Below are 27594 nucleotides of genomic sequence, written 5' to 3' on the forward strand. Positions count from 1 at the left end.
ACCGAGAATCAACACCCCACCATTCCTGGCAATATTCCTGGCAATAACCAGGAAATTCAATATCACTGAAACAGAAAACACAGGAGGTGTCAATTTCAGAAGGGGAAAATCTAAAAATATCACTCATCATTCCAGACGAAGCAGGTGTGAGGCTATGAAGAAAGGGGAGGAGTCCTCCACTCACAGAGCTCTGCGTTTTCATCATCGTCTTCCATTGAAAATTGTACAAATTGAGCCTGGGGACCTACCTCTTCTGATTAAAGTCTGAGCTGAGGAACAACAGTCAAGGGAATATTAAGGTGCTACTCAGATTGTTTTATTTTAATGAAGAAACGGGCTACAACATCAGAGAAGAAAATGTCCAAATTTCTCAGACAAAAAAATAAAAATATAATATTCATTAGAACAGTTTTACCTAAAAACCAGGCAGTTCCAATCCCTACTGACATATTCCTACCAGAATTTTGGCATGAAGACTATAGATAAGTGTGTCCAGTCCTGGTTCTGGAGGGTCAGTGTGTCTGCAGGGTGTCCAGTCCTGGTTCTGGAGGGTCAGTGTGTCTGCAGGGTGTCCAGTCCTGGTCCTGTGAGGGGTCAATGTACTGTAGCTGCAGTTTTTCATCTTCTCTCTCTCAATAACCAGTTTGTTCTGCTCAATAAGAGCTGTATTGGAATTAAAACCCACAGGAACACTGACCCCCAGGCTCATACATGGACATAGACAGAAACTCTCTCCTCAGGGCATCTCTGGTCTTCCATGGGACCTTAACCTGCTGTGACCCTGTCCTTTCTAGAGCCAGGATGAATCTGATAACTGATCTCAGTCAGCCGCAGCAGGAGAGAGGTCTGTAGCAATTGGAAACCATAAAGATTGCCCAGGTATTGAAGAAGGGTTGGTATCTCACCCCTTAGATTAAGCATCTTTGTGAAAACAAATACATTGAGTTCTTCGCTTACACCAGAATCTGTTACAATTAAATTGTAATGTTAATTACATCAGTTCTGTAAACATAACATTTGTTAATTTACAGTAAGACACCCTAACATTATGTGCAATGATTCCATCTATGATGCATATAACATTTTAGTTCCAGTTCATAAATCACCCATAATCCAAGGAAAGATTAAGGTATCCAGCAGGGCTTTCCATAAATTGGGTAGTGCATTTAACATTTAATGACCTTCTGTTGTTGAGTTGTGAGACCTATAAAGAGAAGGAAATCTGCTTCTTAATAAAATTAGCAGAGCTGCTGTATGAATAGGCATGTGTTATTTCAAGAAAGGGGCCAGCATCACTACAGAAAGTCCTGTAAATTAATTTGTCACTGTGCAGCATTGGTGCCTAATGCAGCAAAACTAAATTGCACAAAAAACATCTTTCCTTTTGAAAAAAAAAATTTTGGCCCAAGTTCAGCCAAGCCTGAAGATGACTGGGACAGATCATCATCAGGCCAAAATCAAAATGTGTGAGAAGGCTATAAGTTGCAAGGCATTTCTGCCTGCATTTACAGCATTTTGGAAAATCCTTCATTTCTTAAACACTAACAGGAGACGAGCTCAAGTCTAACAATGTAAATAAGATGAAGAGCATGGTGATCTAAGTGGCTGACAAAAATGATGCAATCATCGGTGAATGATGTCACAATCTGGAATCTGGAGGCTGTCTGGTGTGTTAGGTTTACAGGGGCAGACTTGTTTGGTCATTCCAGAGCTGGGCAGTCCAATCCAACAGCAAGAACTAGCAAGTAGTCCATCAGAACCCGTCTCGGCTGCCTCGGGCCATGTGGTCACCCAGGCAGTTTGGATAGTCTTCTCGTGTCTGATGACTCCAGCGCCCCCATGAGGAAGAGGAGTGGTGGCGTGGCTGAGAGACAGTGGGGACAATTGCAGCCTAGTGCCAGAAGTGAGGAAGAGCGAGGAGCGTTGCGGCAAGGGTCACCCCGGCCGCGGTGAAGGGGCGTGTCCCCTCAGCGGCGCTTTTCGTGGTGCCAGATGGTCGCGCTGTGGTGATGCTCGCTGGTCAGGAAACAGAAAGACACATTATAGTTGGAACTGATGATTGACATTGACTGACACTGATCAACAGTGATTGACAACACACAGAGATGGCATCTTCATAGTCCCAGAGCTGGACTTCTGTGCTGCAGAGCCATCTTTAGACTGGGGTGACTGAAACTGATTGACACCTGTTGGATGTGATTGACAGTTATTATCACTTTTTGGCATTAATTGACATCCTTTGACATTGATTGTGATGTTGATCTTACAGTTAACGAGTAGCAACAATATGTTGAATTAATGAGGTGGTCACGGAACAGCTACACTTGACTCCTGGTCATTCAGAGACAGTGTACAATAACATGTTTTACATAAACATATGTTTATAGTTTAGAAAATTCAGGAGGGAAGACAGTAAGCAAGATCCCCCTCACTTCTAGTACTCTAACCTGTAATCCTCCATGATGTCACATTCTGAGAACTCTAAATACCCCAGTGAGCCCCTCTCTCTTCCTCACAATCCTCTTTCTGCACCGTTCCTCCAGCCCCATCTCCACTTCATCAACTCCTCTCTACTCCTCTGAGGTCCTGATCTCCTCATACAGGAGACAGTGCCTGATACAAGTGTTGAGAATCCTCAAGGCATCCTCCCTACAGAGGAAGCTATACTGGGATTTTTAAAACTGAGAACAGAACATTCCTTTCTTCTCTCCTACAGCCTACAGCTTTTCAATAAGGTAGTGAAGAATGTTTTTCCTGTTGACTGTTGTTGTTCTTTGTTAATATATAGGTTTGGAGTGCAATAGCAGCACTGTCAGCTGATCGTAGACTGGGAGAGAAATCACAATGTAACTCAGGGACTGATGCAGAGAACTGACTGTAACCCTCTTATATGAGTTTACAGTGTCTAGATTTCAGAGGGGAGTGATGTCACTTCTCTAACATCTAACAGTGATGTCATGTTACACTGCTGGGAAGGTACCCCAGTCCAGAACTGAACCCAGGATCCTGGAGCTACAAGGCACCAGTGCTTACAGCAACACCCCTCCCTCCCATCCGTTAGCAGAGCCTCGTGTCCCAAGCCCAGCCCAGTCTCTTCAGGGGGCTTTTCAATCCGCAGGGTGGCGTTGGAAGCAGATCTACTTACAGACAACGCGGATGGAGCCATCAATCACTGGAAGATTGAACAGGCTGGTATTCGCTGCTTCCTTCAAGGTGTTGATGATGTCGGCACTGCTGGGCATCGCGGCTGTGCTGAACTGCAGTGCCGTCTCAGTGACGACAGATCCATTGCTGGGAAGGGAAAGACAGTAGATAGTGAGTCATACTTTAGAGATGAAAAAAAAACATCTTTTCACATGTGTCAGCAGGTATGGCTTAACTTTTACACAGAAACCTTATGTCAGATGATGCACTGAGAGTTCTAAGGGGCTCAGAAATACACCAACATTACATGTCACGTAGAGATGTGCCAGGAGAGCATACCTGTTTCATTTTAGAGCATTGCATTTAGTCTACTTATCCACCACACACATAACGAACAGACAGTTCAGTTGTTATATTTCACATTTTAATGGAATCTTCTGAGCTCAACTTGACCTTTACAGCCCTTGACCTTGCTTGGCCTCAATAGCCATGGCAATTTCTGGTGGTTCTGAACTTTCTCGATCTTCCAGGTTGCCAGGCTCATTTTCCTAGGGTATGAATTGGACAGGCCTCCTCCTGTGCGCTCTCGTTGGATCAGTCTGCAGTTCAGCTTTCAGAGTAGAAAAGTCAACACTACAGCAGAAGCCTGTTCCACACACACCCAGTTCCACACACAGAAGGCCCATCAAGGTTGCGAGTTCATGTGTAGAGCTTTGGCAGCTGGTCTGGCTCGCCTCTCATCCAAGAATCTGATTTTGATTTTAACAAGAGGCGGCTCGCCAGCCTGACCTCCAGCCTGATCGCCAAGGATCCCCAGCCTGATCACAAACTTGATCCCTAGCCTGATCACCAATTTGATTCCTAGCATGAACCTCAGTCTGATCCCCAGCCCAATTATCAACTTGTTCCCCAACCTGATTACCAACTTGACCCTTCAACTTGATAAGGAAGCACAAAAGGAGCTGAAGGAAGAACCATTGAGAAACCTCTGGGATGGGGATAGAGATTCAATTTCTGTGTCCTACGTCAGCAGAAATTTACACATCCATGCTGATTCTGACCTGGTTCATCAGGAAATCTTAAGCAGGATAAAGCTATTCCCAAATCCCAGAAAATGTGGCGTACATGCAGTAGAGTGACGCACCTGATCTCTTGATACATCCAATTCAAGATAGCTGTCCTTACCTGAATGCTATTAACAGCGTCTGGAGGAAACTTAGACCAAACTTCCTCCTGTAAACTCCGTCACACTGTGAGGAGACAAGAAAACAACATGTTCACGTCTGTGGTGAGTGTCTGAGCCCCGGTCACACGCTAATCGATGAGGAGGAGCGTGAAACCAGATGCCCCTCATCCCCATAGTATTGATTTCATACAATCCGATGACCTGCAGTCAAGCAACCTCACCTGTGTTGTCACCTTCTTGGCCAAATCATGAAACTCCTTTGAGGACGAGTTGTGCAGCTGTGGTATGAAGGCTAAGTTCAGGCTGAAGATGAGGCTGATGACCGACTGTGCAGCAGGAGCTGTGACTGTGGTTGCTGAGGAGAGTTATGGTGTCCTGGTCAGTGCTAATAGTAGGAATGACAGAGGATCTTGCCTCACAAGACACAACTTAGATCAGATCATGCTGTCATACTTGCTAAAACCCAGATGAAACTCAAAAGGATGAGGATTGTTTGAGAAAATAAACCAAGAGTGCAACAGTCAGACAAACACACACAGGACCTGAGCTTGATAGAATAGAAATGACTGCCAGCGAATCCCCAGACCAAGCAAACCTTCGAAAGCAAAGGAAATAGCTATAACTTTTAGTTTAAAATGGTGATTTAATCAGTTCAGAAAGCAGCATCTTTGAGATGAGTGAATATATACATTTGGCCTTGGTTTACTTACACTGTGCAGTTGTGGTGGTAAACCTTGTCTCGGATGTGACATTAGCTGCTCTGGAGGTGACACTATCAGGGGTAGAGGTGACACTAGCATGTGTGGAGGTGACATTAACCAGTCCTATGGTGATATTAACAGGTGTAGTGGTGATACTCGAGGGTGTAGGGATGACACTACCAGGTGTAGTGCTGATATTAGACAGTCCTGTGGTGATATTAGCAGGTTTGGAGGTGACACTAGCAGGTGTGGAGGTGATATTAGCCAGTCCTGTGGTGACATTAGTCAGTCCTGTGGTGATATTAGCAGGTTTGGAGGTGACACTAGCAGGTGTGGAGGTGATATTAGCCAGTCCTGTGATGATATTAGCAGGTGTGGAGGTGATGTTAGCTAGTCCTGTGGTGATATTAGCAGGTGTGGAGGTAACACTAGCAGGTGTGGAGGTGATATTAGCTAGTCCTGTGGTGACATTAGACAGTCCTGTGGTGATATTAGCAGGTGTGGAGGTGACACTAGCAGGTGTGGAGGTGATATTAGCCAGTCCTGTGGTGACATTAGACAGTCCTGTGGTGATATTAGCAGGTTTGGACATGACATTAGCAGGTGTGGAGGTGATATTAGCCATTCCTGTGGTGATATTAGCAGATGTGGAGGTGATATTAGCCAGTCCTGTGGTGATATTAGCAGGTGTGGAGGTGACATTAACCAGTCCTATGGTGATATTAACAGGTGTAGTGGTGATACTCGAGGGTGTAGGGATGACACTACCAGGTGTAGCGCTGATATTAGACAGTCCTGTGGTGATATTAGCAGGTGTGGAGGTGACACTAGCAGGTGTGGAGGTGATATTAGCTAGTCCTGTGGTGACATTAGTCAGTCCTGTGGTGATATTAGCAGGTGTGGAGGTGACACTAGCAGGTGTGGAGGTGATATTAGCCAGTCCTGTGGTGATATTAGCAGGTGTGGAGGTGACACTAGCAGGTGTGGAGGTGATATTAGCTAGTCCTGTGGTGATATTAGACAGTCCTGTGGTGATATTAGCAGGTGTGGAGGTGACACTAGCAGGTGTGGAGGTGATATTAGCTAGTCCTGTGGTGACATTAGCCATTCCTGTGGTGATATTAGCAGGTTTGGAGGTGATATTAGCCAGTCCTGTGGTGATATTAGCAGGTGTGGAGGTGATATTAGCCAGTCCTGTGGTGATATTAGCAGGTGTGGAGGTAACACTAGCAGGTGTGGAGGTGATATTAGCAGTCATGAAAGTGACATTAGCCAGCCCTGTGGTGATATTAGCAGGTGTGGAGGTGATATTAGCAGGTGTAGAGGTGACACTGGAAGGTGTGGAGGTGACATTAGCCAGTCCTGTGGTGACATCAACAGGAGTGTTGGGAGCCTGAGTCGTAATCAGTTGACCTGCATTTGGGATGAAAATAAAAAGAAGACTTGTTCACACCCGAACAGAAGTAAAAGATTCAACATGTGCTCAGCCTTGGAGAAAATATTTAAAACACAGCTGTTTTAAAAGCTCCTTTTCATACTGTATCAACTAAAAGCATGTTCAGGAGCTGTAACACTTTGACAGAATAATGACAAGGTTCTATTGTGTATAAATCTGAGTAGCTTATCTTGAAACATCCTGCAAACACAGTGCTGGTTAAACTGGTTCAGCACTGGTTCTTGCAGGTTTCTAGTCCACTTTCATGACTATTGTAACCCACGTCAGTGTTGATTCAAGAACATTCAAGAACCTTGCATCAGTCACTAGAGGTCGCTATAGAGACAGCCTGAAGCAATATTTCTCTACATAGAATTACTGTCTATAATACATACTCCTCTTTCAATTAAACAGTAACAATTGACATGTGATCTTACATATGTTTTATCTGCATACAATAAAGAGAGGTAAGGGAGACTAGTGAGAAGTTTAGGTTGGTACTTTGAGGAACGCTGATTCCACTTTTATTTTGAGGAGGTTTTGTGAAGCAAAGTGTGAACAAAGGCTTCCCCAAGACAGGGATCTTTCACAGTAACTACAGCCCGAAAAAAAAAACATTTATGAGCTGATTGTGTGAAGAGCAGTTCTGCAAATCATTCAATATTTGGATGGCTATCCAATATAGCTAACAGCCATATCACCCTTCAACTCACAACTGACAACACACTGAACCTAAACATGTTTAAGCCTGGTCAGTACCTGGGTGGGAGACCTCCTGGGAAAAACTAAGGTTGCTGCTGGTAGTGGTAGTGGGACCACTAGGCTCACCCTGCAGTCTGTGTGGGTTCTAATGCCCTAGTAAAGTGATGAGGACATTTTACTATAAAAAAGCACTATCCTTCGGATGAGATGTAAAACCGAGGTCCTGACTCTTTATGGTCATTAAAAATCCCAGAGTGTTTCCCGAAAAGAGTAAAGGTGTTACCCCAGCCTCTTGCCCAAATTTCTGTCCTCCTCCCCACTGAGAGCTGGTGTGTGGTGAGTGTACTGGTGCACTATGGCTGCTGTCGCATCATCCAGGTGGGGCTGTACATTGGTGGTGGTGGAGGGGGGTCCTAATTACCTGTAAAGTGCTTTGAATGGAGTGTCCAGAAAAGTGCTATATAAGTGTAAGCAATTATTAATATTATTATTATGAATTATCCCTCCTGTCACGGTTTCTTTAATGACACTGTCCTTACATGGGAGATCCCTTTTGTTCACAGTATAATTAAACCCCCCCTGCAGCACTGACCTAGGAGCTGGATGGATCCGGGGATCAGAGGGAAAGTGAAGGAGTTGTTGGCCTGAGCTGTCTGCAGTGTGCTGATGACAGCGCCGACATTCGGGACAAAGCTTCTGCCGTCGAACCCAAGGTCCAAGTCCACAATTACCGATCCGGAGCTGAGGACAGAGGAACGGGAATGGATGTGAGCCGGATGGGTGAGGAATGGGATCAGGAAGGTCCAGGATCCTCTCCGCACAGCCCTCACCTGAATCGCTTCACTTCGGAGCGCAAGAAGGATCCGGGATACTGGGAGCTGAGCACGACACCAACCTGCGGGGGGTGACAGGAGTGTCACGGCAAGGACTCACCACTATGCACATTAACAAACAACCACATTGTTTCTAAACAAGTGATCAATCGGCTAATAAAAGCCAAATGAGCCTGAAGAGGCAATAAGCCTCCTCCCATTTGCTAATGGTCAGAAATTCTTCATATCTATAGGCTGTTTTCCAAACATGCTTTATTTTCCCATGAGCAAGAGCTAAATGATCATTTTATGTCACCTGTGTCTTATGATTCATCATATTTATTTGAAGTAATAGAAAATTGGTGTTTGTGTTTGTCTTCATTTTTGAACGGATGACAGAGTCAGTCTGTTTTTCGTTGCTTAAATGAGGGCAGCGCAGCTGAGAGACCTCGGCTTCCACATACCTCAGAGATGATGGTGTGAGCCAGAGCACTGAAAGCCACAGACGAGGGGTTGTTCAGGTCTGGAGTGTACTTTTGCATTAAGCTGAACTGAAGCTGAAGAGTGACTTGGCTTGGATCAGCAGTCATGGAGGTGACACCAGACATCGTGGAGATGATGTGGTCTGGAACAGAGGTGACATGGTCTGTAGCAGAAGGCACACGGTCTGTAATGGAGGTCATATGATCTGTGATCGAAGTGACACCTGTCATCTCGGAGGTGATGTGGTCTGTGACAGAGGCGACAGTGGTTTCCAGGACACCAAGAGTGGGTGACGGAAAATCAGCTTCTGCAAAGAGGAGATCACATGTTGGATCAGATCATTGGGTCACAAACCATGGCCCGGAAATGAGCTGCTCAAAAGATGACATGTGCGCATGGCATCAAGAGAGAATTCCTCACTTACCGTAGGGTTGGACAGAAGGAGGGTCCACAGAGAAAGGCCAGGAAAGCACACTCGCCGCTGTACTGAGTGTGCAGACTGCCTCGGCAACAGTGACTCCACTCCCGTTTCTGAACATCAGGTCTAGCTGGACACGAATGTATCTTGACACAGGACTGGAACTACAGAAAAGAGGAGAAAAAGAGGAGCTCAGCTGGCCAGCTGGATTTCAGGTGGATTGCAGACTTGGTCGCCTCTAACACCTACAAGTGAAACAGCTCTTTTCCTTCAAATCAAATCAAATTAAATCAAATCAAATCAAAGTTTATTTATCAAATGCCCAACAATACAGCGTGCAGTAGTAGTTGCTGGCAATGAAATGTCTTTTCTGCGAGCTCACAAAAATCACAAGAATCACAGAAATCACAAAAATCACAAAATTGAGGCTATGAAAATAAGGTTACATAATAACAGATGTAATAGAAACGGTATAAAACTCAATACAAGTAGAGCTGCTATGTGCCCATGGTGTGTGCAATATATCCAAGTAGTGCGATTATGCTGAAGACAGTGAAAACTGTGTGTCCATGTTACTCACTGACATTCTCGCCACTCTCGCTTCATTGCATCAGTTGCAGTCAGTGTTTAAGTAATGGGTTATTTCAGGACTGTGACTTAGTGACTGGAATAAAGTGACAGAGCTGAACTTACACGAACTGCATAACTTCCGAGTGATTGAAAGAACCAGAAAACCGCGAGCTGAACACTTTATCGACCTGAGGAGAGAGGGGATTGAGAGTACGGAGATTAACCAGAATTCACTGACTCTGTCAGGCAGATGGAGCTGAAGAAGTACCATATCTTTCCATTTGTGCCTTTTCAATTTTATTTCTAAATTGAACGTTAGGGAGATATCTGAGACTGTATGAGACAATCAAGAAGTGTTTTTTTTCCTGGTTTAATATGAGGCTGCTACCCACTGCCTGCTCCCCTACCCTATTTGTCATTGTATTTCTTCTCTGGTGCTTGAATTGGACATCGGACCCTCCAGAGCTTGAACCTACAGTTACATATCTAACTGGCTTCACTCAGTCTCTAGGCCTGCGTCCATGACTTGATGCTCTCGGAGCCTGACTCATCCCAAATTCTCCTGAATGAGGAGGCACATCCTGTTGGCCAGAGGGCACAAGTGGAAACTATGTTGAAGTAGTTTTTAAAACCGAAAACAGGAGGCACCTCGTTACACAAAGGGTGTTGGAAGTGTGGTACAAGCAGCACAGCCATGTTGTTGAAGCTGATACCCTGTTTGTATTTAAAAAAAAACAGCTGGCTGAGATCTTGGGATCAAGTAACTACGGAATGGGCCAGATGGGCCGAAACAGTCAGTCGGTTACCCCCAGACAAGACTGTGCCAGAGCAACTGTGTGCCAGCCAGAAAAGAATAGAGGATGTGGCACGTTTCAAGAACAGGACACTTAATGAGCCACCGATCGCTTGGCTGTTTCTGGTGTGAATGATTCATTTAGAACGTGTCCTACTCCTACTATTTGCAAACATGTATTCATGGACGTAGGTCTAGTCCTTACACATTTGGAATCAAGTATAAGGTACACTGCTGCAAAAGCACAGTATAGAACAGTAAAGTCCAGTAGAGTGAGCAGAGATGGTGTGAAATTGGTGGAAAGCAGACACAAGGAAACTCAGCCATGCTTGAAAACATGATTACTGTCCCAGACTTGAAAGGGAAAGAGAATGATGACAACCTCCGATCGACCCCACACACCTCCACCACGATGGTGCTGCTCAGTGCTCTGGACTCTGGTGAGGACAGGTTGGCCAGATCTGCGGAGATGTTGTGCAGCAGGTGGAACTGGAGATGGTGAACTTCAACTGCAGACAGACAATCGGCACAAACTACAAGAGCACAGGACTCAGTGAGGGGCAGAGCCAGGATCAGAGAGCATGACAGCTCTGCTATAGCTCTGCTAAAAACATGCTATACACTGCCTGGTGACTGTTCTTGAACCCAGGCTTCTCTCTGAGGTCACAGGCTGAGTCCTAGCTGACAAATTCATCTTCAGGCCTCCCTCTGGCACAAACACATCTAACTGAGAATCACAACCCTCAGGGTCTGTCAGGCAAAACTGCATTAAGATATGGCTACAGGGTGATGACTTTGTTAAAATGGGGTATCTATGTGTAACCAGGTGATGGTTGCACAGGAGTTAGGAGCTCCTTCCTCGTCCAAGCTGATAATTACTTTCCAAAGATCAACTGCTGTATTTTGTCCTCAACCATCCTGCAAAAACATCTCAAATTGTTTAGAAAAATAAACATTGAAATCAATATAAACCCTTGTGGGCTGATTCTCAGTACACAGCTGTCGCAAGTGAAAACACCAGGCCTGTGCAGGACAAACAGGACACACAACTGACAGGCAGCTTAGGGATTTACAATATAAAATCACTACAGGAAGTTGCCCAGTGGGTTTATGGGTAATGTAGTTCACAAAGGCAGAGTCCCTGAGCCTTTCAGCATATTTTCTGCACAGCTCTCCATAAATTTCCTTAATCCGTGTGCCCTGGGTGGAAGTGTGTATTAACAGCAACTGCCTGCTATGGGCAAGCATTAAGACAAAGTTATATACAGAAAATCTATCTGACTTCCTGTCAAAACATGGGCCATGCCCTGAGTCATCCTTGTGTATAAATAACACTAGATGGGAGAGAAGACTGCTCTTCTTAGTCACCTAATTCTCTTTGGTGTATAAATGCAAAACAGAAGTTTCTGATTTTCTTCTTCATTTCTTTCAAGTATCTTATAAAATGATTTGCAAAAAGAGTGGTGGGAGAGTGGAACAAGCTACCCTGCCATGTTGTAGAAGCGATATCCTGGAGCCTTTCAAGAAATAGATGGATGAGATCTGGAATCAATTAACTGCTCTTCTGCTCTTCCGCTCTTCTGTGACCAGTCCTATGTTTTGATGTAGACCATTCAAGCTGTAGATACCAGCCCTCAGCTAGAGGAGATCTTCACCAGCCCATCTGAGCACCAGCAGTGATTTATCTAGAGCAAGGCAACAGCTCCTTGTGTTCTCGGACTGACCTGAGGCACTCATGTTTGAAGAGTGAGGATCCTTCGTGAGCTCACAGGTGTCAGGGCCCACGCTCGAGGCGTTGAACATCATCTCAGTGTCTGTGAAGAGTGACCCCTGCCTGAGGAGAGCAGAGAGGAACAGTGTGTCACCATCCACAGGCCTCTTACTGCAGGCGTCTTTCTCAGCACAGACAGAGCAGAGGGGTGTTTGTCAGCCGTGATTCATCAAGTACTGCCATCTTCTCACTAAAGACTGAATGGCTGGACTGCTTTTCTTGAACTAGGCTGTCCTGTTTCTTACTCGCTAAGTTCTTGACTAACCTGGCTCATCTGTCGGGGGACTGCAGCCACACTGGAGGAGAGATGACCCTCACCCTAGACTTGACCATACTGGGGGAAAGACTGAGCTCCCACTGATCACTGGCCTGGGGAGCTACAGAAGGAGGATATGGCATGACAAGCCGAGGATGACTTGAGGAATGACAGACTTGCCCATTCCTGGACTCATATGACTCATTCTGCAAGACTGCTGGGAGAACTGGGACAGCCCAGACTGGTGTGTCACTGGATTTGGGACTATATGAAGTTTCAATATGACACAGCCCAGATTGGGACCAGCAATCTCTGGACTGTGAGGTTACAATATTGTTCCAGATTGGAACCAGCAATCCAGCAATCTCTGGACTGTAGGGTTACAATATGACACAGTCCAGAAAAGAACCAGCAATATGAGACTATCTCTGGTCTCTGACCCATTGGCACTCAGAATGGAGGTCCCTAGTGGACTTCAGAGCTTATCAGTAGCACCCAGTTCCAGGAATCATTTTCTAGTGCTGTGTCAAGCTATCTGATTGGGAGCTGTAGTGGCACCAGATGTCAGAATGTCACCTGTGAACAGCTCACCCGCTTTCTGCAAGGATCAGATTTTTAACTGCTTTAGAGCCTGGGAACGTACACAGAGAACTGTGTGTACAAAGGTTTTGTCGGACTCACTGGGAGTGCGACTTTTGGTACCGCCCCCACCCTCTCACACATTCAGGATGTTATTGACATAATTTTCAGATGGCTGCCATTTAATTTCAAGGTGAAACAGAGCCCTAGATGAAAGACAGTCAAGCCTCTATAGTTGTGCAGGCCCAGGAACAAGAAGAACCTCTAAAGTGAAATGAAAGGTGGAGTCTGAGGTTTCAGGGACCCGGGACCCCAAGAGAGACGCCCCTGATCTCTCGACACCAAGCACAAAAAACTGTCCTTACCTGAAGCCAATCTGCATATCGAAGCCGAAAACAAAGCCAAACTTAGTCCTGTATGCCTTCTCAGTCTGTGGGGAAGAGAGCACCGCACACAGCTCAACACAGAGAAAGACAAGGAGTGAAGAACAGTCCATCGCCTGTGCGAGGAGCGAGACACAGGCTGGTGGACTGAACCGAGCTCTGAAGCAGGACAGTGGGAACTTGCAACAGCCAGAAAGCAGAGAAGACAAAATCTGTATGGTATTTCTGTTATACCTAGAAAACACCGCATTTCATAGGAAATTAAGTTAATTCATGATCCCTATTACAAATAACAAAAGAAATGTAGTGAAGCATAGAATTCAGGGGATGTGATGATAAAACTGTATAACACACAAGTAAGGCCTCATTTAGAATATGGTGTAAAATTTTGGACATCACCCTATAGAGGAGATATTGCTGCTCTGGAAATGGTCCAGAGTACAGCAACCAGATATATGCTGAGGCTGAAGGGAGTGTCCTCCACTGACAGGCTGAAGGAACTGAGTCTTTTCAGTCTGGAGGGAGTATCCCACACTGACAGACTGAAGGAGATGAGTCTCTTTAGTCTTGAGCAGGGAAGAATATGAGGGGACCTGATACAAGTATTCAAAATCCTGAAAGACTGACAAAGTCAAACATGAGGGGTATTCTTCGAAATGAACAACAAAACGTGAACCAGAGGACACAAGACGAAACTACAGTAAAGGCCTTTTAAAATTGAGTCTTTAAACAAAGTGTGGAACGAGCTGCCTAGCCATGCGGATGAAGCCAGTGCCCTGGGATTGGACACGGACATACCCTGGACACAACTGTTCATTGCTGGTAATGGTTTCCTTAAATGGACCAGAAACATGCTCACCTCCTCTGTCCCAGACAGAGTGGCATTCTGACATCCCCCTGGCTGACGAGCTTTCATGTTCACATTCAGGCCAACTTTCAGCTTCATGCTGGGCAGCGCTGGGGGAGACGGGGGCGCGGCTGCTGTTGTCATGGAGACTGAAGTGGTGGTGGGCGCTGGGGCTGTAGGTGCGATCGCTGATGCCGAAACACAAATCCACAGAAGAGTCAGACAGACCACCCCCCTCTCCCACATGTTCTGAGCATCTGCATGGACTCAGCAACTGTCAGTTCCCTACCTGTTGCTGTGACATTTGCTAGCTGCTTGTCTCAGTGGAGCTAATGCGGAAGAATGGTGAGATCAGTCCAGGTTCACTGGTTTTCACTTACTTGACTTCTGGATGGACAAAGGATCCACCTTGAAACGAAGCAGCGAGGGGACACTGGCCACTGTGCGGAGAGTGCAGAGTGTGTCCTCGATAGTGACGCTGTCCCTGTTCTCAAACACCAGGTCCAGCTGGGCACTGATGTATCCAGAACTGGGGCTGGGAATAAAGAAGAGAGGAGGTCAGCTGGATGGGCTGGGTTCAGGAGAAAATCCATCCGGATCAGCCCAGACCAGCCCAACCCAGCTCAGACCAGCTCGGACAAGCCCAGACCAGCCCAGACCAGCCCAACCCGGCTCAGACCACCCTGGACCAGCCCAGACCAGCCCGACCTGGCTCAGACCAGCTCGGACCAGCCCAGGCAACCCCAACCCGGCTCAGACCACCCCTGACCAGCCCGGACCAGCCCAAACCCACTCGGACCAGCCTGGACCAGCCTGGACCAGCCCAGACCAGCCCAACCCGGCTCAGACCAGCTCGGACCAGCCCAGACCAGCCCAAACCAGCCCAGCCCTCACCTGAACTGCTTCACTTCTGAGCGATTAAAAGAATTGGAAAACCGTGACCGGAACACCTTATTGATCTGTGGAGAGAGGGGAGTGTTAGAACAGAGATTAGCAGTGAACCAAATAAACACAGTAGCTGATCCTCATGGTATTACTGTTGGTTTTCTTCAGCAGTAACTCCAGTAGGGTTGTATCAAACACATGTACGACTGACCGAAAGGTTAATAACTGAAGGATGTCTTCAACGTTCTTTCTAGAAAAATACCTGTTTCCAAACAAACACACCTCAGACGTGATATTGCTGTCCAGAGCCTTGAATCCAGATGTGTTGTGGTCAGCCAGATCCGCAGTGAAATTCAGCTGGATGATGAACTGAAGCTGAAGAACGTAGAGAGCTTTCAAGAACACAGGTGTGGAGCTGACATCAACAGGAGAGGAGATGTCATCACTAGTAGTGGAGATGACATCAGCAGTAGAGGAAATGACATCAGCAGGAGAGGAGGTGACAAGGACAGGTGTAGATGCAGGTGCTTGGGCTGGCCATTGTGGAACTGTAAGTGGAAAAAGTCCAATTCCACATTCATCATGACTTAAACACAGAACTGCTGTTCATTAAAGGAAACAAAACCATTTCACAAATAACATCTAACTGCACAGGCATGACCGCAGGCAGTCTGTTCTTAGTTCAAAACATCTGCTTCTTCCTGCACGTGATATGGTAATTATGTGACAGTTAACTTGTACAAGACAAACCGTCATGTCATATATGGAAATCTGTACATAGGACCAAAAGGTTACTTATAGTTTCAAATTTCTTCAAAAGTGACATTTACGGTAATTGAAAGAGATGTATATAACATGCTTGTGAACGTCTGTAGATTAGAGAGGGAGACACAATTGTTCCCTCTGATCCCTCTGAGGGGATCTTTCAGAAACGATTAAACGTCTTTTCAAACATTCACTGGTCTGCGCTGGGACTTCTCACCTGCCTACAATCTCTAAATTATTTGATCGGGTTGCCTGTTTGACAGATGTCAATCAAGGCGGTTCAGGTCTTCAGGAATCAGAGATTTAGTGGTTTCTTGCACAATCATATTCTTTGTATTGATCTCTTGGGTTTATCCAAGAAGGCTCAACACAAGAGTTATGGCAACAGCAGAGGCTGACTGGGGCTGGGCTCCGATGATAAAAACCCTTTGAGAATGACTGAATTCAGAAAATTACTGAGAGATGTTCCTGTGTGCTCTTCGAAAATGGCCGTTTCCCTCACAAAATAAACTCATATCTTACCTCCATTGAGATACTCTGGAACTTCTTACAATCCTACAATATCCCATAACATGAACAACTCCTGGCCTTAGGGCACTGTCACTTACTGAAGTATAAAAATAACTAAACCTCCAGTCCAGAACAAAAAAGTTTTCACTCTGGAGAAAAAAATGAGAGGAGATTTGTTCCAAGGGTACAGATTGTTCTGGGGTAGAGACGGGTTAAACTCAGAGGAATATTTCACAGGGACCTGTTCCTAGAGAGATGGTTGACATCCAAACTCTGTACTTCGGTGCTAAATGAGTTAGCTTCTATACTGCAACTTCTCCTACAAAATTGAGCATAATGGTAAATCAATGCTGTATAATATTACAGAAATGAGTATTTATTGACTCATCTATAAAATCTATAATATCACACCTAGAGACAACTATTTCATCAACAGAAACGTAGCATTCTATTTAAACATGTCTGTTTTAGACAATATACAGTATTAGCACACAGATTCACTTAAAGAGTAAAAGTTATTGGCATCATTATGGTGAATTGATCATTGATGAGTGACCAAGACCCACTTGAGTGACTCTGTTGCAGGAGTTGACTGGGCACAGCTGATGAGCGTATTTAACCTGTTTATTTTCAAGCCTTGTAAGAAATAAAAACACAGACAATACTCATATCCTCCTGTAATTAGGGGAACAGGAACAATGCCTTCATGCCTACACATGGGATTCTGGAGACCGAGCAGTCAGCACAGTCAGGTGGACTCTCTCACAGCGGAGCCCAGTCCTCCTGTCAGGACTGGAGTCACGATCAAGGTTCTGTGTCCACGGCCCTGTTGGACTGTACTGACAGCTGGAGCCTCACTTCCTGTCCTTCCTGAGGACTATGTGATGAGAAGTGTGAAGGAGTTCTCATTCTCATTAATATTATTGAAGACAAATGTTTCTCTACATTTTTAACACACGGATGTGATCTGCTCGTGGGGACTCACCTGACAGGAGGAGAAGGAGCAGCACAATGTTCTTTCCCATTCTCCCAGCTCAGGGTCGACAGGCCACCTGGCGCAGAAATGAACAGCTCATCAAGCTCCTTTCATCTGATAAAGTGCCTGTACCACAGTGTACTGCATGGTCTGGCACAACCTTTACACTGTAAGTCATATCACAGTCCCAGACTAAACATCTTGAACAAGATCACTCTCCATCCATCTGTTACCTAAGTCAGAGCCTATCCTGGCAAGCAACAGGCAAGGCAGAGTACACCCTGGATAGGACGCCAGTTCATCGTAGGGCACATACAGACACAAACACACACACTCATACCAGGGCCAATATTCCCAGAAGCCAAATAACCTACCAGCATGTCTTTGGACTGAGGGAAACCCAGATGAACACCGGAGAGAACATACGAACTCCACACAGATAGCACCCCAAGGAATCGAACCCAGGGCCCCAGCGCAGCAAGACAGCATTGCTAACCACTGCACCACTGTCCCTCCCCTATCGCTTTTCTAACGCTCAGCAATGCAGTTTTCAAAATGCGAACACACCGTCTCCATTCTATCTGCATGGACAGTATCAGGTGATACCCGGGGCTTTCAGGGCTGGAGGGTGATTGGAGGCGGCGGTGCAGCACGAGTCTCCCTGCACGTGCACTGCCATCTGTGCGCACCTGCGGCCGACGGGAGGGAGCCGAGGGGCTGTCTGTCATTCCCGGGTCCGCCTGGAGAGAGGAAACTCGAAACCCCAGGCCCAGCTGAGCCGCACTTAGGTCCTTTGTCATACAGAATGGCCTCAGTCACATATCACCTGGCTGCTCTTTACAGGACAATTTGTATGGCTTGAGGAAACCTTTTGTGTGGTTAGCTCCTGGGCAAGAGCAAAGACAAAAGAGTTCTCTCTTCAAAGCCCAATGCAGAAATCCATTGACTTTCGCCCTTGTTATATTTTTCTAAACGCACCACAGTATGCAAAGAATCCCTCTGCCAGCAGTCCCTATCAGAACATCACCAAGATCCCCTGAGCTAAACTGATTTCTATCACTGATCCAAATTCAGGTTTGGTAATTAATCTAGTGAGGCTTAAAGTGGAAGAGTAAACTGGTGCAGCTGCATTAGAAATTCAGATAAGATTAAGATCAAATTCAAGATTAGGCAGACAACTGGCAGCTGAGGTTTAATGCAGCTGGCACAGAGTGACGTGTTGTATTGAAAGTGTGGGGGTTTGCTTGCAGGTGGTATGAACAAACCTATTTTAAATAAATGGTTTCTCAAAAATGGGAAACTGATCTAGAACAGGCTACAGTACATATGAAACAGACTGGGGTGCTTATGCATTATTGACATATTCTAGAGACAGAGGGGAAGCAACAAAGAGGCAAACCAAATATCTGGATAGTTACTAGTTACTAGTTAGACCTCATTTAAGATACTGTGTACCATTCTGATCACCTCAACATGAGAAAAATATTGCTGTACTGAAGTCAGTTCTGAGGGGGACTTCAAGGAATGTACTACACTGACAGGCTGAAAGAACTATATGAGGGATGACACTCAAAACTCTCAAGGGTAAAATTCTCTAAACTACTTAATTAAACAAATGTGCTAAGTGGTAAAACACAGTCTGAGGTCTTTTAAGAGCTAATCATTAGTGTATAAGGAATGAATCCAGCTGGACCGGTGCTCCACTCCTTGAACATAAACTTTGCAACTCTACATTCCAGCTGAAGGCTTCTGCATTGTAATCACTAAGCGTGACATCCTCCCACACTCATACCTAAGACCTGCTGCCCTGAGAAGTGTAGTGAGTGTGACTCAGACACGTGCACCTGCAGGTGAGCTTCGCAGGCAGTCTGTGCTCTTGCAGGTGATGGCACCTGACAGAGATCTAAACCTTTGGTCTCACTGCCAACATCATCGTGATCACCATCATCACCGTCACTGTCATCTTCTTACCATCGTATTTCCCATCACAGTTATCATCATTATAATTATTATTCTTCACCGTCATCATCATCATCACCACGATCATCATCATCACCGTCATTGTCATCATAATCATCATCATCGTCATTACCAACATAATCATTACCATGTCGTCATCATTACCATTGTCATCACCATCACAGTTATCATCATTGCAATTACTATTCTTCACCATCATCACCGTCACTGTCATCTTCTTACCATCGTATTTCCCATCACAGTTATCATCATTATAATTATTATTCTTCACCGTCATCATCATCATCACCACGATCATCATCATCACCGTCATTGTCATCATAACCATCATCATCGTCATTACCATCATCATCATTACCATGTCGTCATCATTACCATTGTCATCACCATCACAGTTATCATCATTACAGTTACTATTCTTCACCATCATCACCGTCACTGTCATCTTCTTACCATCGTATTTCCCATCACAGTTATCATCATTATAATTATTATTCTTCACCATCATCATTATAATCACCATCACTGTCATCATCATCACCATCATTGTCATCATAACCATCATCATCGTCACCATCGTCATGACCAACATCATCATTACCATGTCATCACCATCACAGTTATCATCATTACAATGACTATTCTTCACAATCACTGTCATCATCATCATTGTCATGATAATCATTTTCACCATCACTGTCATCATCATCATAATGATTCATTGTCATCATAAATATCATCATCATTGCCATCACTGTCATCGTCACCACCTTCACCTTCATCATTGTCATCACCATGATCATCAAACAGGGCCTCAGTCTAGATTGTCTGGCTCCTGTAGCACACAGAGGAGGTTTGGAGCAGTCCTTGTACATCCCCACCGTCATGTAGTTCAGGCCATCTCAAAGTTCTATTTACAGGCCCAGTATTTACAGAGCCATCTTTCCTGGGATTTTCCAAGACACTTTGCCCAAAGATAGGAGATTGATGAATTGATTCCAGTTAAAATTGCTGCAGAACTTCTGTTCCCTTCTCACATTTTAGTGCTTTTACTGTCTACAATAATTAGAGTCTGAATGGCTTGAATTAATTATTTTTTCCTCCCTCCTCTGGGGATGTTGTTATTTAGGAATAAGTCAAAGAGTGTTTTTAAGATTAGAAGAACCTTTCAGTTATAAGTCTCAACCTCTTATTTTTTATTATGGTTTATTTCCAAAACAAATTAAGGCATCAGAATTCTTTTTTTTTTTTGAATGAAAATGTTAAATTAAGTATTCTCTACAATTTCCTTTCTACATAGTATACACAGTTCAATATATACAAAGGAGTCAACTTCAAGATGAACTCATTTCAAGTAGTTCTGCAGGGCTTGAAGGAAACAATCCATCTCTCCATTAACTGAAGCCTGCTTATTCCTGGTCACAGCAGCCCAGAGCAACCCAGAGCCTGGTAAGGATGTACTGTACCCAGGACAGAACACAACACACACTGGGACACTTTCTAGACACTAATTAACCTCGCCAGTCTTTGGGAAGAGAGAGAAACTCATAGCACTGGGAGAAAACCCACACATGCTTGTGGAGAACATGCAAACTCCAAACAGAAATACCCTTGTCTGGAATTAAACCCAAGACCCAGAACTGTTAGGGATCAGTACTATCAGCTGTTCCAAAGCACCATGCTACAATAATTATAATAATTAAATCACTTAATCCTGAATGATAGGGAAATTTGCTATAGTGGTTTGTATATTGTACTGTATACACTTTGCTATAGTTGTATGTGTATTGTGATATATTACATATTTGATTGCATTACATATTGTATATTACAGTCCATTGAAAACACATGGACAGAGCACATAGGAATAGTAAGAATTTTTAGTTTTCTATTTTCATACCACATTTCAAGCTGCTGCACACAATCAGCTCCAGATGTACAGTAACTGATTCCAAATGTGGAAAACGTCTGCCGAACCCACTGCACGTTTTTATTTATGAATGCACTACATTTGGATATGAAACAATATCAGCACCAAACTTAATTCAAATTAACCAGATCTCAATTCTGTTGAAAAACAATGGGTATAACTATCTATACTTAGTACTACATTCTCTATATTTAGATATAGATCTCAATCTCAGGGATGACACAGCTTGTACAATACAGGGAAACTGGTCTCCTGTCCTTGCCTGAGACTTCTCTTCTTAAGATTCAAACTGCCTTTGTTCAACACCAGGTAATCACATCTAAACTGGGCATAACAATTCAAGAATAAATCCAGGTTTCTAAAATCCTGTTCCTGTGTTGAGAAACATGTCCATCAGTCAATCCGTGCGTCAATTACTCAGAATAGTAATCAATCATGTCACTTAGGAAGTATGGTCATCAATCATGTCACTTAGTATGGTAATCAATCAGTGTTGTTTAGTTAGTATACTGTAGTAATCAATCAGTGTGTCAGTCAGTATTGTAATCAATCATCGTGTCAGTTAGTCAGTAACGTAATCAAATAGTGTGTCATTCAATCAGTATGGTAATCAAACATCAGGTCAGTCAGTATGGTAATCAATCAGTGTGTCAGTCAGTATTATAATCAATCATTGTGTCAGTTAGTCAGTAAGGTAATCAATAATCGTGTCAGTTAGTCAGTATGGTAATCCATCAATGTGTCTGTTAGCCAGTATTGTGGTCAATCAGTTTGTCAGTTAATCAGTACGGTAGTCATTTAGCATGTCAGGAAGTATGGTAATCAATAAGTGTCAGTTACTCAGTATGGCAATCACCGTATCAGTCAGAATGGAAATCAGTTAACTAGCATGGTAATAAGCCAGTGTGTCTGTAAGTCAGTATGATAATCAATCAGTTCATTGGTTAGTCGGTATGGCAGTCAATCAGTGCGCAGGTGAGTGAGTACTTCAGTAAGTGTAAGGAAGTGTTAGTCATTGTGTAATTCAGTGTTTTTGTCAATGTGTCAGTTTGTGAGTCTTTCAGTCAGTAAATGTGTCAGTTTGAATGCATTTTTCATCATTCCACATGACACTACTTCAGTCGGTGTACCAGTTAGCCGGTTAGTGTGTCGGATGTTCAGCCAGTGAGTTAGTCAGTGTATTAATTAGCGTGTTGGTGCTTTTGTCCGTTTGTCTCAGTGTCTTATTCAGTGTGTCAGTGTCTTATTCAGTGTGTCAGTGTCTTATCCAGTGTCAGGAAGTGTGAAAGTGTGTCAGCCATGTATTTGTATGTCAGCCCTGCTTTACAACTCTTCTTTCCAGCAAATATCATCCCTATAGAAAACGTCCATTGTTTCGCTAGAGCTGTTCAGTGTGCCTGTTCTTGTGTTAAAAGTACAAAAACAGGCGATTACTCACGTGATTACAGGCATTCACCTTTCTTAAATATGACGTTAGTGGAACATTCATTTATCTGCTCATTTATTTAGTACGAAACAAGTTTTTTTGAAGAGTCATTATATTTATATTAACATTTATATTTATTATTTCAATTGTGTGAGACAGCCGAATTCATTCCAGCACGTTGTCCTGTTCTGTTGGCCGGTATTTCGTTTCAAACATCACAGTGCATTAATACAAGTAAACAAAAGCATCCCTAACCGGCGATTTTCCTCCTTGTTAAAACGTTTAAGATGTCCTGTGCCCAGACCTGGCGCATGAAGGGTACTTATCTATAGTACTGTATGAATACCTGACTCTGGCTGTCGCTCAAGTAAAATCCTCGATAACTGTTCGATGGGCTTGTCTCGAGCAGGTCTCTTTCTCGGTAACTCGCAGAGAGTGCTGAACGATGCGCAGCCCGCTAGACAGAATGGCGCGCTCTGATTTGCAACTATATTCACTTTTTTTCTTTACATTTTGTGAGACTTTAGAACAATTTTCACCCCTAATGTCTATAATGTCGGATATCCGCGGCCGCACTCGCAGGGAGATGTCATCTTCAACAATTAGAACAACAGGAATAATAATAAAACAACAATACTTACTTTAAAACTAGAGAAAAGTCAAAATGAACTGCCTCGCCCGCATCAAGGTCAACGATAATTCCTGTAAGCGTGTGCGCTGTAGGTGGCCTTTTAGAAATATTGTTGCACAATAAACACAAATAAACACAGCAAGGCGAGGCTCTACAAAGACGCGAGAATCATTGGAAAACGACAAAATAGAAAAGTGGCATGCCATACGAGTCCGACAAGGTAGACCGGTCTGTCGGGATTGTTCTTTCTAGCGGTACAACCAGGGCGCAGGAACGCAGACACAGACATCGCCGTCTACCTACAGTCCTTTAAAAACACTCCTTGAACATAGGCAACTGGGAGCATCTCACACTAACAGGCTGGAGGAACTGAGTCTCTTTAGTCTGAAGGGAGTTACGATAGTACAATAGTACCTTCAACTGAGTGGCTGAAGGAACTGAGTCTATTTAGTCTGAAGGAAGTGTCCCACATTGACAGGCTGAAGGAACTGAGTCTCTTTAGTCAGAAGGGAGTGTCCCATACTGACAGGCTTAAGGAACTGAGTCTCTTTAGTCTGAAGGGAGTTACGATAGTAAAATAGTTCCTTCAACTGACTAGCTGAAGGAACTGAGTCTCTTTAGTCTGACGGTAGTGTCCCACACTGACAGGCTGAAGGAACTGAATCTCTTTAGTCTGAAAGGAGGGTCCCACACTGACAGGCTGAAGGAATTGATTTAATGTACCACAATATCTTTGGACTATGGAAGGAAACCTGAGCACCCAGAGGAAAACAGCAGACAAACTGACCAACTCCACAGAGGTAGGATCCCAGGAACTGAAGAGTTCCGTGGGCCCCAGAGCAGTGACAGCTGAATTGGTTCTTGTAACTTTGTCACCCTGTTCTGCCGTCTACTGACCCTGTAGCCTGATCTGGCCAGATCTCAGGAACTCAGCAGGGCTCAGCAGGGCTGGGAGCCGTGATTCCTGAGATGTTGGACATTCAAGTAAAACCGGGTTCTTGGCACAAGGGGTACGCTAGTAGGTGTCTCTCATCCTTCTGCACCAGAATTTCCAAAATAAGAAAGGAGGAAAGATTTCAGGTATGATAACTGAGGACACGTGATGTAGGAGGTGCAGTCCTTTGGATGAACTTCAACCAGGGAAGCAGTTTCTCTCTCTTCTCCCTGATCTGCTGTGCAGTGGGGCTACCACTGATATTAGTAAGTATAGGGGTGACACTAGCTGGTGTGGAGGTGACATTAACCATCCTATAATGACATTAGCAGGTGCAGAGGTGATACTAGCAGGTGTGGAGGTGACATTAGCCAGTCCTGTGGTGACGTCAACAGCAGTGGTGGGAGCCTACGTTGTGATTGTATGACCTGCATTTGGGATGAAAAAGAATGTTCTGGTTCTCAGCTGAATAGAAATAAAAGAATCAATATGTGTTCAGCCCTGGTGAAAAGATTTAAAGCACATCCTCCTTTTTGTGCACAGAAACATCTGTGCTGGTTATACTTATTCATAACTGGTTTGTATGGGTTGCTAGAACACCATCACTACTATTTAAACACAAGTCGGTGTTGAAACCAGAATCTATTCATTTAGCTGAAGCCAACTACACTAACAAGCTAACTACAAGAGAAAAGTTATGCTTCACTGAGGCATCTAGCGCTCTGGTAGCTAAGAACAGTGCCCCCCTCCTGTCACCTGTCCTTACTGGGGAGATCCCTTCTGTACACAGTATAATTAAACTGGACTAACCTCGGAGCTGGATGGATCCGGGGATCAGAGGGAAAGTGAAGGAGTTGTCGGCCTGAGCTGTCTGCAGTGTGCTGATGACAGCGCCGACACTGGGGACTACACTTCTGCTGTCGAACCCAAGGTCCAAGTCCACAATGACCGTTTCGGAGCAATGCACAGAGGAACGGGAATGGGGGTGAGCCGGATGGGTGAGGAATGGGATCAGGAATATCCCGGATCCTCTCCGCAGAGCCCTTAACATTAACAGATGTAGGGGTGATATTAACAGATGTGGAGGTGACATTAATCGGTGTGGTGGTGACACTATCAGATGTGGAGATGACATCAGTATGTGAGGAGCTGACATATGCAGGTGTTGTTGTGACACTAAGAGAGGTGGAAAGGACATGAGCTGGTGTGGTGTTGCCATCAAGAATTATATTTGGAGCTGTGATCACTTGACCTGTATTTGGGATAAGAGAAATAAGACTGTGTCATGGTTCAATTTAAGGCACAGTCCCAAAATCAACAAACTTTGAAGAACTTAAACACTGTAAATACATGTGTAGACTCAAAGAGAAAATGTCAAGCAGAGCAGTTCTGCATGCTCCTGTCATGTCACGATGGCCTTGTTTCATCATCGAATCTATGTCACATTTTCTCTGCCAAGATCAGGATGAAAATGGGTTGAGGCAGGATCAGAGAGAATCCAGCTCTTGACCAGGCATGGTTGTTTAACTGAAGAACCCAGTGACACCTGTCAATCAGAAGAGCTGCTTTGGATTCCCTTTTAAACCCATTTGTTTCTGTCGTGAGACCAATGGTTTTTTTACTAGAGCTATTCTTAAGTCCAGACTAACATTGCTGCAATTGCCATTGATCCATAATTAGATAAGAAAACAGAATACAGCATCTAGTTCAGGCTAGATGGGCCAAAATGCCACTTCTGATTCTAATTGTCTGTTCTCTCTTCTCTCGGAACAAACACCTGTGATATTTTCTGTGCTCTGCTGATAAGTGAATACAGAGTCTTGTGTGGTGCTACAGGTGTTCATCCATTTGTAAAAATGGGAGCTGCCAGGCAAAATAATACACAAAATGAGCAACACACCATATCATGGCTAAATGTTTTTTTTTTCCCAATTAGAAAGTACCACATAAAGATGATAATATATGATTGCAGTTTGCATTTACCTTTGTGTCTCATCATTTAACTTTGTCGCTTCTCACTGTTTTCTGCTATTACACAAACTTTGGTAAGCTTGTTTTCACATCTGTGATACATGGAAATGATCTGCTTGTAGGGACTCACCTGACAGGAGCAGAAGGAGCAGCACAATGTTCTTTCCCATTCTTCCAGCTCAGGGTCGACAGACCACCTGGCGCAGAAATGAACAGCTCATCAAGCCCCTTTCATCTGATAAAGTGTCTGTACCACAGTGTGCTGCAGGGTCTGGCACAAACTTTACACCGTACTGTAAGTCATATCACAGTCCCAGACTAAACATCTTGAACAAGATCACTCTCTATCCATCCATCTGTTACCTAAGTGCTTTAACCAGTACAGATTCGCAGGGGAGTCAGAGCCTATCCTGGCAAGCAACAGGCAAGGCAGGGTACACCCTGGATGGGACGCCAGTTAATCGCAGGAGGGTAAGATCCTAATCTCGCCTACTTCTGCTCTCCTACGTATGTAAATACCGTAGATCTCTCACCTCCTGGACTCTTTTGTACCCTTCCTGCTCCCCCATCTTCACCCTCACAGCTGCTCCCTAGCTCATTCCCTGACTGGCTGGAGGAACCAGGTAAGAATCTACCCTCTGTTGGACTGACAGCAGCCCTCCAGAGAGGCACGAGAGAACAATCAAAATAACAACGACATTCCTTAATGAACCATGGAATAAGGAAACACAACGCCAGCTGGAGCTGTGCAGGCAATTTCATTTAAATGCCGGCCATATACATAGTACTTTGAAAAAGTCTGATCAGTTCACCAATCCCTTGTTCGAACCTGTGTACTTTACAGCCCTGTAAGCCCTGTCTGCAGCCTGGCCAGTGATGGAGGGAGGCTGGAGAGAGGTGATGATTGATCCTTTGTGATACAGCCTGAGAAGAAAGATATTGTTGCATGCGAGCAACAGGAGCCTTACAGGTCATGAAAACGTTACTCTGACCAGAGCACTCTCCTTGCACAGAGAATTTAGACTGCCCAGATTCAAGTGCAGTAGAACTAAATTGTCCTTTATTCCCACGCCTTTACTCCCACCACCATAATTTGGACAACTGCTGCTGGAAGTCAAGTGTGTAGGAACACAGGGCAGTTCAGCACATTTATGAAGTTTAATCAGATGGCCAGCTGGAGAGCAGAATAATCTCATTGTCTCTCTGCTCTGAAATACAGTCATTCTAGAGGGCTTGTGAGAATCCAAGCACAACCTTGGCCAACTCTTGTGTTCACGGAAACATCAAGACAAGTATGTTTAAGCACATACTGGAACACAGGATGGAAAAGGTCACACACACTACAGGAATATGTTAAAATGCAGAATACATTTTGTGAGAGAAGTTCAAGTAGGGAGCTGCGTCAGCATGCGTAGGCTGCAAAGGAACAAGTGAAGGTTTATTCCATGCTGAAAAGAAAGGTGTCGAACAGCCAAAACGTTGTGTCTCTTTTCTCTTCAGCATGGA

The 27594-nt window shown here is 44.5% G+C and overlaps 1 protein-coding gene across 4 annotated transcripts; it reads right to left on the reverse strand.

Annotated features, from left to right (window-relative positions):
- Positions 1-294: 294 nt before the first annotated feature.
- LOC148656765 (uncharacterized) lies at positions 295-23393 on the reverse strand. 4 transcript variants are annotated; one of them, XM_088642604.1, is made up of 20 exons: positions 23194-23391; positions 17226-17292; positions 15248-15513; positions 14975-15039; positions 14461-14615; positions 14093-14268; positions 13216-13280; positions 11969-12078; positions 10647-10777; positions 9575-9639; positions 8888-9045; positions 8687-8770; positions 8445-8605; positions 7999-8063; positions 7761-7909; positions 5041-6444; positions 4552-4685; positions 4330-4394; positions 3146-3291; positions 295-2016 (listed from the first exon to the last, which is right to left on the reverse strand). In XM_088642604.1, exons 2-20 carry the CDS (start codon positions 17263-17265, stop codon positions 1892-1894), a joined length of 3564 nt encoding a protein of 1187 aa, XP_088498730.1. In that variant the 5' UTR covers positions 17266-17292; positions 23194-23391; the 3' UTR covers positions 295-1891. The 4 variants fall into 4 exon arrangements, with proteins under 4 accessions (XP_088498730.1, XP_088498729.1, XP_088498727.1 ...); XM_088642603.1 differs by having other exon boundaries at positions 8445-8770; positions 10647-10753; positions 23194-23393; XM_088642601.1 differs by having other exon boundaries at positions 8445-8770.
- Between the last annotated feature and the right edge of the window lie 4201 nt (positions 23394-27594).

This window comes from Lepisosteus platostomus, chromosome 8 (genome assembly GCF_059453375.1).
Source record: "Lepisosteus platostomus isolate fLepPlt1 chromosome 8, fLepPlt1.hap1, whole genome shotgun sequence".
Taxonomy (NCBI): Eukaryota; Metazoa; Chordata; class Actinopteri; order Semionotiformes; family Lepisosteidae; genus Lepisosteus; species Lepisosteus platostomus.